Source organism: Bubalus kerabau, chromosome 11, assembly GCF_029407905.1.
Source record: "Bubalus kerabau isolate K-KA32 ecotype Philippines breed swamp buffalo chromosome 11, PCC_UOA_SB_1v2, whole genome shotgun sequence".
In the NCBI taxonomy this organism is placed as follows: Eukaryota; Metazoa; Chordata; class Mammalia; order Artiodactyla; family Bovidae; genus Bubalus; species Bubalus kerabau.
In genome coordinates, this window is record NC_073634.1 from 18,656,430 (window position 1) to 18,676,486 (window position 20,057).

General features: G+C 39.9%; 1 protein-coding gene across 9 annotated transcripts in view; it reads left to right on the forward strand.

Moving 5' to 3' along the window:
• LTBP1 (latent transforming growth factor beta binding protein 1) overlaps window positions 1-20,057 on the forward strand; it is a 458,508-nt gene that overhangs the window by 142,147 nt on the left and 296,304 nt on the right. For all 9 annotated transcript variants that reach the window (XM_055539766.1, XM_055539768.1, XM_055539765.1 and 6 more), the window contains one exon: window positions 15,837-16,006. In XM_055539766.1, the coding sequence (XP_055395741.1) occupies window positions 15,837-16,006 (170 nt within the window). The remainder of the gene's footprint in view (window positions 1-15,836; window positions 16,007-20,057) is intronic.

Here is a 20,057-nt window from a genome sequence, read left to right on the forward strand (position 1 = left end):
GTGTTATGTTTTGTATGTTTTGAGATGGTATCTAGTTTGAAGCCCTCTGCAAAGAGAATATAGTACTGGGATGTACTTGGAATTACTTGTTTGGGCTTACCTGTCTATATTTCTATTTATGGAGTATATACAGAATTTTATACAACTGGAGTATATTGTCTTTAAAAATTATGTACAGCTGTAAAATTCAGTCTTGTTTTTCAGCTTTACTATTATTCCTCCTGACTTGAACCATACTACACCCCTTCATGGATAACCTAATAATCTAGTGAATAAGCTACGCTGTGTTTCCCATATCCATATAGTCATTTATGAAGCTCCTTATTGCCTCATAAACGAGGACATAGTATATGAATGTTTCTGCATCTTGATTTTATAACTTAAAATAGGTTGTAGAAAATCCTCCACCATAGGTAAAACTCATTTTTAATGGTCATATAATGTTTCATGTTGTAAATGTGCTGACTTATTGAACTATTCTTCTATTGGCCGTTCAGCTTATTTTCAGTATGCTTACTTTTTTTTGCTGTTGTAAACAATGATTCAGTAAATGTGTTAAGTATATGTATCTTTATGTATTGGGATTTATTTTTTTAAAGTATAAAGGATGCGATTATTAGGTCATTGGATATCTTGAATTTGTTTTTCTAGATTGACCTCCAAAGTCTTAGAACTCATATTCCCACCAGTGATGCCAGAGTATTCTTCTTCTCCCATTTTGTGTCCATGTCAGCCGTAGCTCCATTTTTGCCTCTCACATTTTGGTGATTTGAAAAAGTCTTGGCAGAGTGGGTGCAAAATGCAGTTTTAAGTTTGCATTCCTGGTGAGGCAGGGCATCTAATCAGTCTTCTGAATTTTCTCTTCAGGGAATTCCATGTTCATGTCCTTTGTCCATTTCTTACTGGGTTTTGTTCCCATTGATTTACCATTTGCTGTGCTATTAATTTATAAGAGACCTTGGCATCTCATTCCCTTATTTCTCTGTGCATTGCAGGTACCTTTTCTGATCTCTTATATAATTATTAACGTTATTGATGATGTCTCTTTATACACAAGCCAATTTCTGTTTTCTCAGGTTGACATAATTTTTCCCAAAGTTAAATTTGAATTATCTGCTTAGAAATTCCAATGCAAAATATGGCAGCTGCTGCGAGAGCCAAGTTCTCCTAGTGTATACAGGAGCTGAGGTGGCACTGCTTTCACCATGTTCTCTGGATCAGCCTGTCGTGCAGGGGCTTAACTTGGGCACGTACCGAACCAAGGCTTGTTATGAGCCCATTGCCCTACTATGGGAATATCCAACAGGGCAAGATTTACTTGATTGCATATGCTGTCTCTCCTATAGTTTTGTCCTCCTTTTGCTTCAGACTTCTTGAAATAGGCTGTGTTTTTTCACTAGGTGATACTGGCTGTAGGAAAACATCATTTCCAGCAGTGTGGATCTTGCAGGTCCTGTAGGGCAGTGGATATTTTATTTCAGCTGGATCAGACTCTGAAAGAGGAATGGAACAGATGTTTGAATTTGGTTAAATGCTTTCAATATTTATTACTTAGGTGACCTAGTTTAGCAGCAATTGTAATAGAAAAAAAAGCAAGACCATTTGGGAAAAACAGAGTTTATTGCATTCACCTTAAAAATAAAAAAACTTTCCCCTTTTTTTATTTAGCTTGAATGTGGGAATAAAGCCCTGAGAAATTCTCTTCCCCCTTTGAGCAAATATTTATATGTATATTGCATTAAAAGTGGTTTCCCATATGAAATATTTGTTGATATGACCAGAGAACAGTCTTGTAGCTACAGTTCTTGATGTGCTTATAACTGAGTTTCAGAGCTGAGGAACTTTGAGGTCGTCTCAGAGCTTTACACCTTATAAATGAGGGAACAGACTTAGAGGAATTTAATCCATGGCTCTCAGAGATTCAGTGAGACAGGCAGAAGGATAATTTGAATTTCCAAAATCCGATCCAGTGTTTTTCCTTTCTCCATCTTGAGCGCTGTGAATGCTGTGTCCTGGAGGAATGAGCATTTGTATCTTTGTTCCATTATATCCATCTTTGACTCTCTAAATGCCTGTCTCAGAGCTCAGTATAAGGAAGGTTCTGGCTAGGAAATGGAAAGATTGTGGAAGATCAGCTTGTTTGACATGTTCCCACGATTGTTTTCATTCTTCCAGGTTTACAGGTAACGAGAAGGGAGTGTGTAGTGTTAACATCCCAACCCTAAAGCCATGAAGGTCTCTTGTAGCTGCCTCCGGGGTCCATGATGGAGAGCCAACTCAAAATTCATGTAGATACAAGAGCTCTCACAATGCTGTGGGAGAAGAATTTGGAGAATGAGCAAAGTTAGGTATGAAAGGCTTTCCAGACAAGTGGATATTTATTTCCCACATCTGGCCCACCAGACTTTAATTCCTTGCAGTGTTGTAAGACGTGGGTCACTGGAGAATGTAACATTATGGCAGCTGAGGCTGAAATCTCATCATGTGGTGTACGGAGCAGGTACCAAAGTGTAGCTACCAAAGTGAAGCAGGAGGGAAAAAAAATTGAAGTGATAACGTGGGGGATTAGATGCATATACCTGATTATTACTGTGAATTACATCTTAAGCAGCAGGCTGAAAGGAGATGAAAACATTTGGAATTGACCGAGATGAACAAGACTTACATTTTTATTGTCTAGAAATACTGAAGGATGGGGAATAGGAAGCATAAGAAACCTGCCTTTTTCTTACCTCTTCCACTGTTTTTTAATTCTTTAAATTTATTTTTTATTTTTGTATGTAAGAAATCTGGGGTCTTTTTGTACATAATTCAAAAAAATTGTGGTAAATGTAACTAAATTGGCCGTTTTTAATTTTTCTAAGTATACAAGTCATTGGCCTTAATTACATTCATGTTGTTGTGCAGCCAGCGGCTTTGTTCTTCTAAAACTTTCATCACTGCAAACAGAAGCTCTCTACCTATTAAATTATACAGCACCACCTCCCTCCCACCATTTTTTGGTAACCTCTGTTCTACCTTTGTCTCTCTACGTTTGCCTCTCATTTAAGTGGAATCATACAGAATTTGTCCTTTTGTATCTGACTTATTTCAGTTCATGTTTTCCAGGTTCTTCTAGGCTATAGCATGTATCAGAACTTCATACCTTATGGTTAAGTAATATTTCATTGTGTGTATCTCACATTTTGTTTACTCTTCTGTCAAAGGACATTCTTTGGCTTGTTTCTCCCTTTTGCCTATTATGAATGATGCTGCAGTGAGCATTGGTGTGTAAGTATGTGTGTGAGTCTCTGTTTTCAGTTTGTTTTGAGCATGTACCTGGGAGTGGAATTGCTGGACCATCTGATTCTGGCTGTAGCTTTTTGAGGAACTGCCAAACTGTATTCCATAGTGGCTGTTCACTATGTGGGTTCCTTCACTGTATTGGAAACCGGTGGAGGTCTCTCAATTGTAGGTGTAACTGTACAGGTAACTGACCTCAGGGGTGTGCATGGGACTGTAAATTCTAAACTCAATATTTACACATAACCAGAGTTTTTTTTAGTAAACATTTTTTTGGAAATAAATACTGCTTTTAACTGTTCGTTTGAGTAGACTCTGAATATGAATGTTACCAGAGGGGTGAAATCCAGTAGTATTTCGTTGTCCTTGCTGGTGTAGGGGAGTGAAAGAAATCCAACACCCCTGGGTGTGCATCAGGTATCGTGCTGGGTTTTTTCCTACGTTTAAAAAGAATTCCATTTCATGTTGTCTATATTTATGAGTTAAGTATCATTCCCCTTATATTGCAATGAGAAAATTGAGATAAAGATAATCTTCCCTTCCTTCCCTTGGCAGGTGGTAGAGTTAGAATTTGGATCCTAGAATTTGATGAAAAAGCGTTGCAGTTGACACTTCCTCAGTAGCATAGAAGCCCTTAATTATTGTTTACATTTTGCATTTTTCTTGGATTATATTTAGTTAGATTTACTCTGGCCTCTCTTAGTTTAGATAAATAGGACATGGCTGTAATTGCTTTCAAATTTGTGTTCAGGGTGCTCAGTCCCAAGGAACCAAATGTAGCAGCTCATTTTTGACAAAACTAAGGACTTTGGTTATTATTTCCTTCCATGGTGACTTGCTAAGTAAATCATCAAAACCTTGAACTGAATAAGTACAGTCATCTGTGCTTTTCAGAGGTTTTGAACAGTTACCTCATCCATTGTGGATAGGATATCTGCCTTATTAGTGTGTAGCTTTGATACTTAGAAGAAAAGTGGAGATGAACATTGTTGGAACTTTTTGTCTTTTTTTCCCTCTCTCTGGCTGTTTGTTTCTTTTTGTAAATACTAGGTAATATTGCTACATAACACATAAGTAATGTTTTCAACTTTTAAACTTTTTTCTTCCAGTTTTATTTATCCCCCCCCCCTCACTTTTCACAGTACTTGTAAATAGATGATCTCATTTGATACAGGTTTAAAAAATTAGAGAAGATAATTTCATAGACTTGTATTTTGTAAACTCTTTGAGAATGGTTTAAAAACACAGAAACAGAGAAAACAGAATGAAGAAACCTCAAAGGACCATTTTATCAGTTCAGAGCTGGTTGTGTTCTTCTGTAGCCTGCCTATTTTTCTTCTTCTCCCTGATTATTTGAAGTCAATCTGTAAATATTTTTGCCATATATCTGTAAAAGATAAGGGCTCTTAACACATCCCTCCTAAGACCTTTGGCCCACCAAAAGATAATTACTAAAAATTATCATTAAGAATCCAGGTAAATGTCCCTCAGTGTTTCATAAGTTTTTTTTTTATGGCTTATTAGTTTAGATTGGAGTTAAAAAAAATGTTCATTGTGATGACAGTCTATGTGTCTTACATATTTTGATCTGTGAGTCCCTCTTCCCTCTCTATTTCCTTGAAATCTCTTCATTGAACTGTGATTTTGCTGACTGTGATGCTGGGAAATTAACATGTATCCTGCCCCTTGAATTTGCTGTAAGTGGTGTGTAGGTCTAGGGGCTTAATAACATTCAGGTTTGATTTTTGGTAGGACTACTTCCTAAGTGGCAATGTGCTCTTCCATGTTATCTCTTTTTGTATGTCACACACTTCTGTAGGGGTAGCAAATATGGTGTTTTAATTCTATCCTTTTTCTGCTAGAAAAACTTTGCAAACCAGCTTTCTTTTCCTCAGTTGTTTGCTTGAGGTTCAGTTTGAATAGTAAAAGTAGCGCGGTAAAAGTAAGAAAAAAAGTAGCAAGTAAAAGTATTGAGCTTCTGCAGAGGAACAAAACCAGTTGCATACGTGCATATATGAGGGTGTGTGTGCGCATGTGTGTATATACTATATATAATGAGGTTATTTTAAGAAATTGATCCATGTTGTTTTGGAGGCTGGCAAGTCCAGATTTGAAGTGAGGGCTGACAGAGACCCAGGAGAACCAATGGTGCAGGTAAAGTTAGAATGTAGTCTGCTGCAGAGTTCCTTCTTAGTTGGAAAGGCTGGTCTTTTTGTTCTGTTCAGACATTCAGCTCATCATATGAGGTTCACCCACATGATGGAGGGCAATCTGCTTACTCAGAGTCCACCAAGATAAATGTTAGTTTCATCCAAAAATACCCTCCAAGTTGAAACATAAAATTAACCATCACATGAAGATATAATGCTAGTTGTTGGCCAGTTTTCAAATGAGTTGATTGACATCTTACAGTGGTGACTTAGTTTTGTTTTTTTTTTTTTAATGCATGGATACATGTAAACATATTTCAAATAATTCAATCCATTCCAGTTATTCTTTGGCTAATGGAAGCTTCTTCAGATTGCTTCATTAGATCTTTTGACCTTCTCTCTCATTTTTAATATTGGTATCTTGTCTTCTCTTTTTGTTTATCAATCTAGCCAGAGATTTGTCAGTTTTACTGATCTTCTCAAACAGCTTTTATTGACTCCCTGCCCCCAATTTCATTGATTTATGCTCTGATTTTTATTTCATTTCTTTTTATTTTGGGTTTTATTTTCATTTTTGCTGATTTCTTTATTTGGAAGTTAAGGTCATTGATTTGAGACATCTCTTGTACTGTAGATATTTAGTACAAATTTACACCTTAGTATAGTGGTTTAGCAGCATCCCATAAATTTGGATAGGTTGTGTTTTTGTTTTCATTCAGTTCAAAATAATTTTTATTTCTTTTTTGATTTTCTTTGATCCATTGGTTATTTTGAAGTTTGGTTTGTGAAATCAGTTGGGTTAAGCTAGTTGGTAGCACTGTTGAACTCTTCTGTATCCTTACTGACTTTCTGTGTACTTGTTCTGTCAACTGAAAGGTAGTGAATCCACAATTAAAACTGAAAGTTTTATCTGTTTCTCATGACCTTTTTAAGTTTTTGCTTTGCTTATTTTGAAGCTCTGTTATCAGGTTCACAACTGTTTAGGATTCTTGTGTCCTCTTGATGAATTGACCCTTATCCTTATGAAATGCTTTTTATCCTCGAAAATATTCTTTGCTCTGAAATCTACTTTGCCTGTTACTAACAGTGCCACTGCACGTTTTTTTTTTTTTCCCTGATTCATGTTAAACTTGTTGCCTCTCTTTTTCATCCTTTTGTTTTTAACCCATTTGTGTCTTTATATTTAAAATGGAATTGTTGTAAGCAGCAGGTGCAAGAACTGGGTCTTTTTATCCAGTCTGAAAACCTCTGATGTTTCATTGAATTTAGACCATTTCTATTTTTTAAGCAGTTAATTGCAGTTCATTAAAAATTCTTTTTAATTGGAGAATAATTGATTTACCATTTCATTTTTTAAAAAGTATCCCAAGTGTTAATGATTATTAAACATCCTAAGAGGAGACTATGCTCACTCTGCTTCTTGGAGTCTCTTCATTACAGCTCTTTGTTGTTATGTCTCCTCTCCTCTAGGAACTTGGGATTAGAGGGTTGGAGAATTCCTTGAATGTTCTCATGTAGCAGTCAGGTCCCGAAGACTCTCCTAACCAGGGCTGTTCCAGGACACGGAACAGGCCAGCGTGTGGCACGTGCGATCAGACAAACAGCTGCAGTGGAGAGTGTGAGGGCTGTGAGGGGAAGGGTAGCATGGAGGGGTGGCGCTCCAGCACTGAGGCTTTCTTCGTCATTATCCCAGGTGATTCATGTCTGGCCGTAGATGTGTCTGACCTTCTTGGCCTAACCAAAGCCATACAGTCGATGGGACTCACCTCCCTTAGAAAGCACTTTGGTGACTGTCCAGCTGTTACATGTCTTCATGGCACACCCTCATCCCAATGCTAGGCAGTTTATTCAAGGGTTTTCTCCAGCCACATTCTAGACTGTTCCTTTGAGGTGTTCTAATAAAAATGACTTTTTTCTTGGCCACCCTAGTGATGTTCTAGCATTCCTGACACCCAAGGCACCTCAGCAACTTGAGTATAGGGCCACCTTCCTGTCTTAATGGGGCTTTCAAAAGGCACAGGAGGAGGCTCTATATTTTGTATACATTTTTTTACTGTCAAATCTAATGTCATAGGAGAAGGCAATGGCACCCCACTCCAGTACTCTTGCCTGGAAAATCCAATGGATGGAGGCGCCTGGTAGGCTGCAGTCCGTGGGGTTGCTAAGAGTTGGACACGACTGAGTGACTTCACTTTCACTTTTCACTTTCATGCATCAGAGAAGGAAACGGCAGCCCACTCCAGTATTCTTGCCTGGAGAATCCCAGGCACGGGGGAGCCTGGTGGGCTGCTGTCTATGGGGTAGCACAGAATCGGACACGACTGAAGCGACTTAGCAGCAGCAGCAGCAGCTAATGTCATTAGATCGTTATGTGCCTGACTGCATCATTTCTGTGGACAGCTTCATTGCTGCCCCCAGAGGCTCTTTTCTCAGGTGTCCATTATTATTTTGTGATAATAGCTCATGCTTACAGCAGTGTTTCTCAGCTTCAGAACTGTTAATATTTCTAGCCAGATAATTCTTTCTTGTGAAGGACTGTCCTGTACATGGTTGGATATTTAGTAGTATCACAGACTTCTACCCATAAGATGTAAGCAGCTTACCTCCCAGTCCTGATTATTACAGATGCCTCCTCCTTTTGGTTGAGAGGCAGAATCACCCCCAGTTATAATAAAAGTCAAACCAATCCTTTGGAAAAACACAAAAACAAAACCTGGAACATAACAGCCCCTTGTATCACTAAGAGTGGACATGTGAAAAATTTAAAGCAATCATTATACATGTTTTTCTACATTAGATTTGTTAGGCAGGAATCACTATCTTAAATATTCTTGCAAAACCTCCTCATAACAGCAAAGGGACCAAGTTGGTTTAAATGTAAGCTGCACCTGAATAGCCTTGGCTATAGCTAGTCACTGTATTAATTATTAAAGGAATCAGATGAAAAAAAAAAAAAAAAGAACCACCGATAAAAAGGAAATTGGTTCCACTTGGTTGCGTTCACTGTGTTTATTCATGACCCCCAAAGTACCCTTAATTTCCCTGCCTTTTCCACCCCACCCCCAATATCTACCTTCTTTCACTGTGTTTTTTTCAATCTCTTTGTCTTTTTCATCTCATTTGAAATCTAAGGCTTTTTCCCAGTCTGTTCCCTGCATAGATATTTTCAGTGTGATCTTCACTGTCCTGTTCTCACCACTGTGTTTGCTTGTTTCATTTTCCTTTTGCCGTGTTTGTTCTGGCATGCTCCAGGCCTCACTCACTGTTACTGGAAGTCTGTGCTGTCTGTGCAGTCTTTTAGTCTCATCAGCAGCCTTTTACCTCCTCTTTTTTTTTTTTTTTTTTTTTTCTGGTTTGGCTAGATAATTTCCTATGAATGGGGCTGCTGACAACAAACACTTGTCTCATCTTACCTGTGTGTGTGTGAGAAAGAGAGAGAAGCTACCTTGCGACCTCTTCCTAAAGGTTTATTTGTCTTTGTCCATCTCTACGTGCATATTGTCCTTGAACATTGCCGGAAAGAGCCTTTCTCCATCAAATCATAGCTCACATTTCTCATTTACTTTGGTGCATTCTGTTCTTTGAAGAGCATTCACCCACACTTCTGAGCAGCTTGGAACACAACCAGGGCACATACGATAGCATGAATTTTGTGACGAGAAGCAGGCGCTGAAAGACTGGAGATGACTTCTCTGTGGCAGCAGTTTGCTCTCCCAATTTTTTTTTTTTTTCCTTTCATCCTGATGATAAACCTGAATGCCTTAACCGTAAGGGAAAGAGTTCACTTCCATCAGAACCCGCCTTCTGGGGGAAACATTTTATGGCCTGTTGGAGGCTCCCTTCTGTGAGGTCCACAGCTCTTAAGTGGAAAGGGGCTTGGGCTTTGCCAGATCCTCCCACCCGCTCCACAGGTCAAATAATGGATTTAGTGGAAATATGGAAAAATTTAGTCCATTCTTAGGCCAAAAATTGCCACTATGAAGGCAGAAGTGTAAACAGTGTGTGACTAATCCTTTCTTTTAAGGAAAGAAGTTTTATGTAATTGTTTCCCTTCTGCTCACAAAGATACAGAGGTTTCCACAGATTCAGGTCTTCAGATGCCCGGCTGTACCCCTAACTTCTGGCCTGCTGCTGCTAAGTCGCTTCAGTCGTGTCCGACTCCTAGCGACCCCATGGACTGCAGCCTACCAGGCTCCTCCATCCATGGGCGTTTCCAGGCAAGAGTACTGGAGTGGGCTGCCATACTTTTCTTCTTTTCCAAGCGTCACTAGTACAGGCCCACCAAGTAGGACCCAACGCAGTCTCACTCCTGTCACTAATGTTGATAAAATAACACTGCCAAGGGGGCTGGCAACCTGCAACCCAACCCAGGGGCCTTTTACTAATTGATTATTTCCCTGCTTTTTTTGCAGCAGTTTTCAGGTGGTTCTCTTTACCTTCCACCTAGAAACTTTCTTTCGCTTGTCATTTCTGCATCTGTGTTACTCTTGTTTTTATCTCCTCCTGATTTTTTTCTTCGCATTTTCTCTTTATGTCCCTACCACTAAGTGTGACTATCCTCCAAGAGGGTAGTTCCATAGTTTTTCTTTCTGCCTTTGAATAAATTGGCCCCTCTTAGAACATCACTGTTCCTAAACCCAGAGGCTTTCTGTATCTTCTCCCCAGAGAGTCACCCCATATTTCTATCTCCCAAACAAACATAATTCTCTTCCTTGCACATGGGCCCTTTTTCCTGATCACGTTGACTCCGCAGACCTCTTTGCCTTTGCTTTTTGTCTTGGACTTGAGCCAAAAATACCTGTCCAGTCAACCAGGCTGGAAACCTTCATCTTCACTTGGCTCCTTTTCCTTTTGTTTCTCTTCACACCTTAATTTCACCTAAAATCACACCTCAAGTCCTATTACTCCTTCTGGTAGTGACCTCTGGCCAGTTGGGGATTTATTCCCTTTAGATGTTGTCTAAAAACTTCTTGCCATAGGAGATGAAGAGTCAGCTTGCTCATTTCACCTCTTGCCCCCCACCCTTCCTCTCAGAAGAGTTGTTTACTTTTCAGAGTTTCACTGCCTCTTGCAGCCTCTGTTTCCTCTTCTGTCATCCTCATCACTTAAGGTTGTGAATGTTCTCTTATGACCCTACATTCTGTAAGATGAGGGCAGTGACTCTCCTAATCTTCCCTTCCCTTCCAGAATCTGCCAACCTCCTCCAGCTAAACATGTGCATTTATATCACCTAAGTTGGATACATGAGTTGTTTTTTGCAATATTGTCTGTGGGTGTTCCACTCAAGGCAAAGCTGAGCATAGGGTGCTTAGGTTGCTCCCTCTGTGTCTGTCCATTTCCAACACCTCTGTGCTGTTTGAAGGAGTGTGTTCCTAGCATCAAGTGGGTATGGATTCTCTGTTTCCATTCCATCAATTGCATATATATATAGGATCAAGTTTCTCCAACATCGCAGTCATGTTTTCCATTCTCATGACTCCCCCTCTCCCTCCTAGGATTATTCTCCTGAAGCTCCCTGTCCTCCTGGTTGCCTGGCAACCTTCCTTTTATGGAGAAACATGGGGAACTAGTCTTGAAGTTAGGGGATCTCCAAACACCAGAATGAGAGGGCCATATTCTGGGGGAGTAAATTTTGTGGTTTATACCACACAGTTCCATTCTTTCAGAGAAGACTCATCTTTTTCCCTGATGGGAGTAGAAGCCCGACTTTGGCTGTTTCTTTGCTTGAACTGGGGAGAGCGGCTGCTTTCATATGTAGCCTTTTTAGTGAAGACACGAGTGTTCAGCCCTACTTCTCCTTGTCACCCTGTGCTTTACTTGGTTTGAGTATCCAGAACCTGCCCATGGTCTCCTGGGAAGATGGCTTCCTCTAAGCCTGTACTCATGGTTTGGTTTTTAGACCAGCATCTTTAAGCTGCCTTGTGACCTGTTAGGAGTCAGGAAGTCTTGACATCAATGTAGTGGTTCAAGACTGGCATTTAAAAGAATTAGAGGATACTTGTGTCATTTGCATCATAAGGATAGATACTGTTTTATAATACTTAGCTGTATTAAAAAACATAGGTATGAATGTGCACTGAATCTCCATGTAAAATGTTCTTCTTGCTGCCGGTTGAGATAAAAGAAGTTAAAATACTTAGGCATGGCTTCCTTCCTGCTATAACAGTCAACATTTCTCAGTCTGCCTTGATCTCTTACAGGTTTGTGGAAATGTTTCCTGTGTGTTGAATGAACGATGTGAAACCTTTTTAATATCTTTGGTCAGTACCCGAGCCACACATTAGAGAGGATGTTGGAGCCGAGACCCCAAGCTCTCTAGCTCTGTCAAATGTGAATTTCTTACTTGGAAGACTGAGTTGATATCTTGGGGAGGCCAGTGTCTTGAGGAAGGAGGAACACTGAGGGCTTGGGACAGTAGATGTTTGTCAGAACAGTATTTCAAAGTTTCAGTGACGAATGTGGCTGTCCTAATGATTAATAGCCAAATGTCAACTCTGAATTTCTTGTTTTATTCCTTACCTATAACTTTTAGGGCTTTTTTTTTTTTTTGCAGGAAGGGAAAATATATGGGTGCCCAAATACATTTTGAACCAGAGGTCCTTTAGTTTTCATTTTAACCTAATTTCTTTAAACATTTTTGCCTTTCTCTTGAATTTTGTATAATGCTATGAGAAATCTGATTTTCATTAGTGATTGTTGAGTTGTTTTTTTATTTTTAATGTAAAGAGATGAGGGAAGAGAGGAGAAAACTCTCAATTGAAAGGAGATTTTTTCTTCCCAAAGCAATGGTCATACTTTGCCAACAAAGGTCCATCTAGTCAAAGCTATGGTTTTTTCAGTAGTCAAGTATGGATGTGAGAGTTGGCCTATAAAGAAAGCTGAGAGCCAAAGAATTGATGCTTTTGAAGTGTGGTGTTGGAGAAGACTCTTGAGAGTCCCTTGGACTGCAAGGAGATCAAACCAGTCCATCCCAAAGGAAATCAGTCCTGAGTATTCATTGGAAGGACTGATGCTGAAGCTTCAGCTTCAATACTTTGGCCATCTGATGTGAAGAACTGACTCATTTGAAAACACCCTGATGCTAGGAAAGATCAAAGGTGGGAGGAGAAGGGGACGACAGAGGATGAGATAGTTGGATGGCATCACCAACTAGATGGACATGAGTTTGAGCAAGCTCCGTGGGTTGGTGATGGACAGGGAAGCCTGGCATGTTGCAGTCCATGGTGTCGCAAAGAGTTGGACATGACTGAGTGACTGAACTGAATATGTGTGTGTGTGTCTGTGTGTGTGTATTTGGAAGGTTGAGAGATGGTCCAAAGAGGCAATAACTATGAAGGGTGAAATTAGAGGAAAAGATAGATGCCAGCTATGAAGGAGAAAATGAGGACGAGAGAGTAAAATGGTGATTTCACTTACTATCTGTTAGTGGAATGACTGAGTGGACAGTGGCCTTGACTAGCCCCCACATGGTGTCACTTCTTGTGGCTTGGGTTCTTCATGAGGCTATGAGATGAAATGGCCTGTCTGTTCATTTGTCTGTGTGTCTTTGTGAGCACAAGTATTTATTTACATCCTCACATTGGAGGAAAGGGAAGGAGATGGAAGGTGAGGAAGCACAGCTCTACATAGTTTCATATTTTCACTGTGTTTGTCACTCACAGGATTGCTATAATGTAGTAAGATCTAATACTATTACCAGTATATTATCCATTTCCTTTGGTGGTGGCTGAGATTTGTTTTTCAAGTTCTAGACCTGGTGTAGCTGTCTTATTTGTTCATTACCTTTCTGTTATGTTAGGGAAAAGCAGCCTCTACACACCTGTACTTTCAGCTCACTTATTGCTGCCTCTCACTTCCATGATTCAGAGGGGAGAGAAAGGGAGGACCTCATCTTAGAAGGCAGAGCCCACGGTCTCCTTGGCCGTGGTCAGAGCAGGAATTAGTTATTCCAGCTCTAAGGTCTCTTGGAATGCTGGGCTGTCCCCCTCTGAATGGGAGTCAGGCCTGTACATCTCTCAGCAGGTCCCAGCAGCATAGTGATGAGGTTGACAGCATGGCTGGGGAGTGAGTTGCCTCTGAGATGAAAAAGAGGACTTTTCCTTTCGACAAGACCAATGGAGTTGCCTTATGGTTCTTATCAGTCACCACCAGATGTGTCCAGCTGTTCCACTTTCTACTTCATCCCAGTCAAACATACTTAAAGTTCAAATCAACACTTACATCATCAAAACAAAAGTGTTTACAATGTTAAGCCTTAGGCTTTTAGTAACTTAAGTCATTTGTCTGGTGACAAAGGGAATGTCCTTCCATGGCATTAAGTCTGGGAAAATCTAGGCACAAGATGTATTTTCCTAGGCTTTCCTGGGACTACAGGGTTGAAAGTGAGACTTAGATCACCGACTGGCTAAGAGGGGAGAGCACCCTTAATCCCAGCCACTTTTGTTCCTTTGTCTCATGGATGCCTTGTCTCATAGAATAGCTCATCCATCCCAACTGCAGTGAATCCAAAAGGCTGGATTTATTCACGACTCTGCTACTGCTTTTGATGAGACGCTGTGTGGGTGTTTTTGGTGGCTTGATGATTTATCATTCGTACTCACCAGTTGTGTCATTTCTTTGTCTTGTTCATATAATCTCTCATTAGGGCCCGTCTTTGGGCTTTTCCTGGCACTTTATTAGTTTGAGTATAACCCAGTCAACCATTTTCCCAACTTATGGTAGTTTGGAAATATTCAGTTCAAATGGCTTTAACATGTCACAATTGATAAAATTCAAGACCACACTAGAGAGAAGGTTTCCTTCCAAAGTCTCGGTTTGCTATTAAAATTCTCTGTCCCAACAATTTTAATAGCAAGTTTGTGTTTTCTGGAATTAATTGGTATATCTTTATATTTTCCATTGTTTGTCTTAGTGAATGATTTCAGTCCATCATGGAATGATTAAATCTGGATGAAGGCTTATTTTAAAGTATACAGTACATGCAGCGGTAGAGAACTGTCACAGAAGACAAAAAGTTTCTCCCAGGAGGCTGAAAGCACAGTAATTGTGCTCAACAGTCCTCAGAGGTTTTTTGTTTGTTTGTTTGTTTTTAATTGGAGTATAATTGCTTTACAGTGTTGTTAGTTTCTGCTATGCTCATGCTTAGTCACTGAGTTGTGTCTGACTCTTTATGACCCATGGATTGTAGCCCACCAGGCTCCTCTGTCCATGGGATTTTCCAGGCAAGAATACTGGAGTGGCTTGCCATTTCCTTCTCTAGGGCATTTTCCCAACTCAGGGATTGAACCTGTGTCTCTTGCATTGACAGGTGGATTCTTCACCACTGAGCCACCTGGGAAGCCAGTTTATGCTGTTCAATGAAGTGAATCAGTTTGTGTGTGTGTGTGTGTGTATATTCTCTCAGGGTTGGGGGTGGGAGGGAGATTCTCAGATCTTGACTCATGTCATTGATGAAATTATAAGATTTTCATATATTGTTATTGGAGAAGGAAATGGCAACCCACTCCAGTATTCTTGCCTGGGAAATCCAAGGGACAGCCCTAACAGGCTATAGTCCATGGGGTCACTAAAGAGTCAGACACGTCTTAGGGACTAAATGGTAGAATAGGTTATTATTCTTACTGTTCTTAAGGACTAGTAATTATGGTGTATATTTATATATTATATTATAGTAAATATTATGTTTAATATATATTATGTGTTTAATATATATTATATAATATCATTGGAAAAGACTCTGATGCTGGGAGGGATTGGGGGCAGGAGGAGAAGAGGACGACAGAGGATAAGATGGCTGGATGGCATCACTGACTCGATGGACGTGAGTCTGAGTGAACTCCGGGAGTTGGTGATGGACTGGGAGGCCTGGTGTGCTGCGATTCATGGGGTTGCAAAGAGTTGGACACGACTGAGCGACTGAACTGAACTGAACTGATACTTAACATAAATTATATTAATTTAATATATTATATTAAATGTTATATTTATAAATATATACTTACTTATTTGGCTGCACTAGGTCTTAGTTGAGGCATGTGGGATCTTTAGTTGAGGCACACAGAATCTAGTTTCCTGACCAGAGACCTAACCCATTGGGAACTCGAAGTCTTAGCCACTGGACCACCAAGGAAGTCCTGGTAGCTGTACTTTTTAAATACTTTGATAAACTCCATCAGTGATGGCCTGTATGTCCTTATCCTTCTTGACTAGACAGACAGGATCGCCTTTCTGCTGGAGGTCAGCGATTAGTTCTTTATGTGCCATGACTACAGTTTTGAAGAAAAAAATTAGCCTGGCATGGCATTTTTATGCCCCTTTCCAAGTTGAACTGGTTTCTTATTCCTTCATTCTTAGTTGACTTTTAAAAGTCCGTTATTAATTTCCTTATCCTTTGTTTCTTTGCAGGATGACACCCCTATCTTCACAGAATGTGATGATACATCATGGTCAGACCCAGGAATACGTGCTCAAGCCCACATACTTCACAGCCCAGAAGGTGATTTCCGGAGAACAGTCCACTGAAGGTTCGCTCCCTTTAAGATTCGGGCAGGATCACGTGGCAGCACCTTTTCAGTGTGAGTATGTCCTGTGGGTCATCTCTCTTAGTTACAGAGTCACGGTTTGGAAACCCTTTGCTCTGTGTAGATGGCTTTAATGTGCCACAGGAGATAAAATTCAAGAATTGTCTTTTGAAAAACCCATGCTGGTTCCTAAAACAATCAGACAGCAAGACAGTTGCCTTCTTCAGAGGAAAGGCAGAAAAATCTGGAGTGAGCCACCTGTAAATATGTTTCTGCAAGGTGGTTCCATTTCCATAAGATACTTGCTCTAATTTTCTGTACAGTTGTACGGCTGACATGTTTAAATTGATAAAATATTTTCCTTGGTGAGTTAGCCAGGATTTGTTCCTTGTGAGATGTCTGCAGTGTCCTGAGTTGCTCCGAGGTTCACCTACAGTGGGTATGTTTATGTTAGGAGGGCCACGTTTTTATTATATCAGTTAGACGGTGTGGCAGGTTTTCCCGTCTGTAAAGAGCTAGTGTATCAGTGGCCAGCGTGGTTAATATCTCACTGTGGGGGAAGTTCAGGGACGCGCCCTGGCGCGAAGGGTGGGGAATGGATGATTTGTGGTTTAGGTATTACAGAGTGTCTGCTGGCAGCATCTGGAGAAAATGTTCTTCAGTGAGGCGGCAGACCGTTCAAAGGGGAGAGTTGGATGCTCGTGCCTTCCAGCAGCTTCCTGCTCTGTCTCACGTTGACGGATGGCCTGCGCCATAAGCAATGAAAGAGAATGCCAGTTGTGAGGTTGGAAAGGACGGTCTTTCACCACCTAGGGTAGTGTGGAGAGCTGAGAGAATTCTTGCTACTGTTTGGCACTTCAGAAGACTGTTTCTACAGACTTGACTCCCAAGGCCCACCCCCACCTCCCAGAGTTGGTCAGTTAACAAAAAGAGTAGCTACTATAACGTGTGTACATTACACTTTTCATCTTTTGAGAAAACTGTGCTCTTGAGTTGAGGCTGGACCCCAGAGCAATGGTTTGAGGTGATTTCTTGGGGTGATGAGGGAAGAATGGAGAAATTGTATAGATCATCTCCGTGCCCTTTAGGCAAGATAACTTCCAAGTTATATTTGCAAAACAATAGATGCATCCATCTTGTTTTTAAAGATCCTTTGATATCAGTGCTTGTAGATTGTTCTGTAGAGGTCTTCCTGAGTATATAATACTTTTCTAATCTCAATCTAAAAAATCAAAAAGAGCTACAATTTACTTTCTTGGAGCTTTAGGTAGATTGTATTTTGTAGAGGCTCTCCAAATTAGAATGTAATGGGAAGAGGTTTTGAAAACTTCCTATCAAACTGATTAAAGAATTCTGAATTTCATGAAGGTGTCAAGAAAATATACTTTGAGAATCTCTGATATTAAGACTGGAGACCAGACTGTGGTTTGGGTTGGTTATCGATTATTACTGAAATGAAAATTCACACTGTGTGTGTGTGTGTGTGTATATTTTAAACTCTCAAACCTTTGTTGAACTATGTTTTGGGAGATGAAATTACATTTTAGGAGAATGTTGGAGATGAAATTACATTTTAGGAGAATGTGAACTATCCATAAATGTCCCACTGATCATGTTTTTAAATGTAGTTTCTCCATAGTGGGGAGCTAGTTAAGTAATTTAGACTGATTATGATCACTCTTGAGTTCTCTCTCAAACCCATCAAAAGTTGGTGTTTAAAAAGAGACCAAGGAACTAAATCAAACAGATAGGTATATAGAAGGGACCATGTGAGAGATGTGGCTATTTTCCGTGGAGACCAGAGCTCTACTGAGAGCTGGAGGGCTAATCAAAGTTTTAAAAACAGATAACTTGGCAGGACTATTAAGGACACTAAAATACCAAGATTGAGTGAGAACAACAGTAGGAAGATTAAAACTAGAATCCAGGAGGTAAAAGTTGTGTCAGGAGAAGGACCTAAAGGTATTGTTGTCCTATATCCAGCTGTTCAGTAGGTACATGGTTTGCACCCCAGGCAAAAGGCAGAAATGTTTAATCACTTCACTTTAATCTTTATAAAAGGGATTAAATGCAAACAGATTAGCTTATTATGCTAAAGGATTTGAAGGTCCAACAGAGAGTAGATAATTCTCTGGAAAAACAGAAGGTGATACCATCAGGTGGGCATGCTGTATCTTGGGATGAAAATGAGGGGTTAGTGTGTTATAACAGCCCACTGCCAGTGCTTTTGAGAAGCAGAGAGGACTAGAGAAAACTCGAAGAACAAGAACAAATGTTTCCCCCTTTAAATGGGATATATCTATATATATGTATATATTTAAAATGTAGCCTACAGTAACTGGTGACCACTTGGTATAATATTGATAATTTATATACAAATGTTCATAGCAGCATTATTCATAATAGCCAAAGAGTGTGAACATTACCAAAATGTTCCTCAGCTGATAGTGGACAAACAAATGTACCCCATCCTACAATCGGTTGTTCAGCCATTAAAAGGAATGTGACACATGCCACAACAGTTGTTCAATAAGGATGTGAACTTAGAGCTCTAAGCATGGAGTAACTTAATCAGCTTATCATAGGAGGAGGCAGCAACCCTGCAGGAGCCAGTGAATAAAGATTCGCTGTTGCCATTTGATGAGGGAGAAGGGAGTTGGTCAGAATAGCAGGGAAGTGTTGAGGGGGTATGTGATCAGTGTAGTAAAGCAAGATGTGTTTGAAGTGTTAAGTGAAGCACTCACCAGGCAGAGTAGCCTAGGCTGGGAAACACAGCCTGTCAAGTTGCTAGGAGGAACCAATACTTTACTGGAATCTTTTGAAGTTTTGATGATATAACTCACCATCGCTCTCCAGTGTCTGCATGTTCCTTTTCCTATTTTGATCTAATTCATTTACCAGTTTTCTGGGTCACTTCCTAGTAACTGTCCTTCCTGGGTTGAGTGTTCTCTGGTTACTGGATATCTCTAGTGACAAATTAATAATAGTGTTTCTCTTTATTCATTGGTCTTATTAGAGCTTAATTTGCATGAGTATCATCTAGAGCAGAAGTCTGCAGACTTTTTCTTAAAGGACCTGATAATATTTTAGGCATTGGGAGCTGATATGCAAATTGAGGATGTTGTATATAAGTATCTGGGCTTCCTTGGTGGTTCAGTGGTAAAGAATCCCCCTGCCAAAGTAGGAGATGTGGGTTCCATCCCTGGATTGGGAAGAACCCCTAAGGAAGGAAATGGCAACCCACCCCAGTAGTCTTGCCTGGAAAATCCCATGGACAGAGGAACCTGGAGGGCTACATTCCATGGAGTCACAAAAGAGTCAGATACAACCTAGAGCGACTAAACAACAACAATATAGGTACTTATGTAACTATTTAAAATGTAGACATTTAAAATTTAAAAATTCTTAGCTGGTAGGTTTTTGTTTTTTTTAAAGTCAGGTAGCTGGCTGGATTCGGCCCATGGACTGTAGTTTGCCAACTACCATGGGGAGTGACCATTTATGGCTAGAGAGTTTCTTTTGGGCTGATGGAAATGTTCTGGAATTAAATGATTATGATGGTTGCACAAACTGTGAATATGGTAAACCCACGTTATGTTAAAAATAACATAAAAATTCTTAGTTATTTGCAAGTAAATAAGTAATTATAAAAGCTTCAAGAAATGGAGGCCACTGGTTCTCTGAAAAGTGCTAAGAATGGTGTTGGGTAGAGGAGGTCTGCTTTTACCCATACCCATTTTTACCTATTTTTTGGTAATTTGTAGGACAGATTCGACTGTGTAAACCAAATTCTATTGTGCTTGGTTTAGTAGAATTCGTATTTTTAGTCTAGAGGGAGGAAAGTTGAAATGACATGATGATAACATTTAAACATGATTTTATAAAAACAGTTCAGATTATCTTAGTATCTACTGAAGTGCAAACCCAAATATCTCACACTTAAAGAGATTAGTTTGATATAAAGCACTAGAAAAAGACCTTGAGGGTAAGGGTATTAAGTATTCACCCCAGACCATCTGCTTTTGTGCTTAAACACACACACACACCATGGGATGCTTAATAATATTGAAACCAGAAAATAATATTTGTATTATGGTCAATGGTG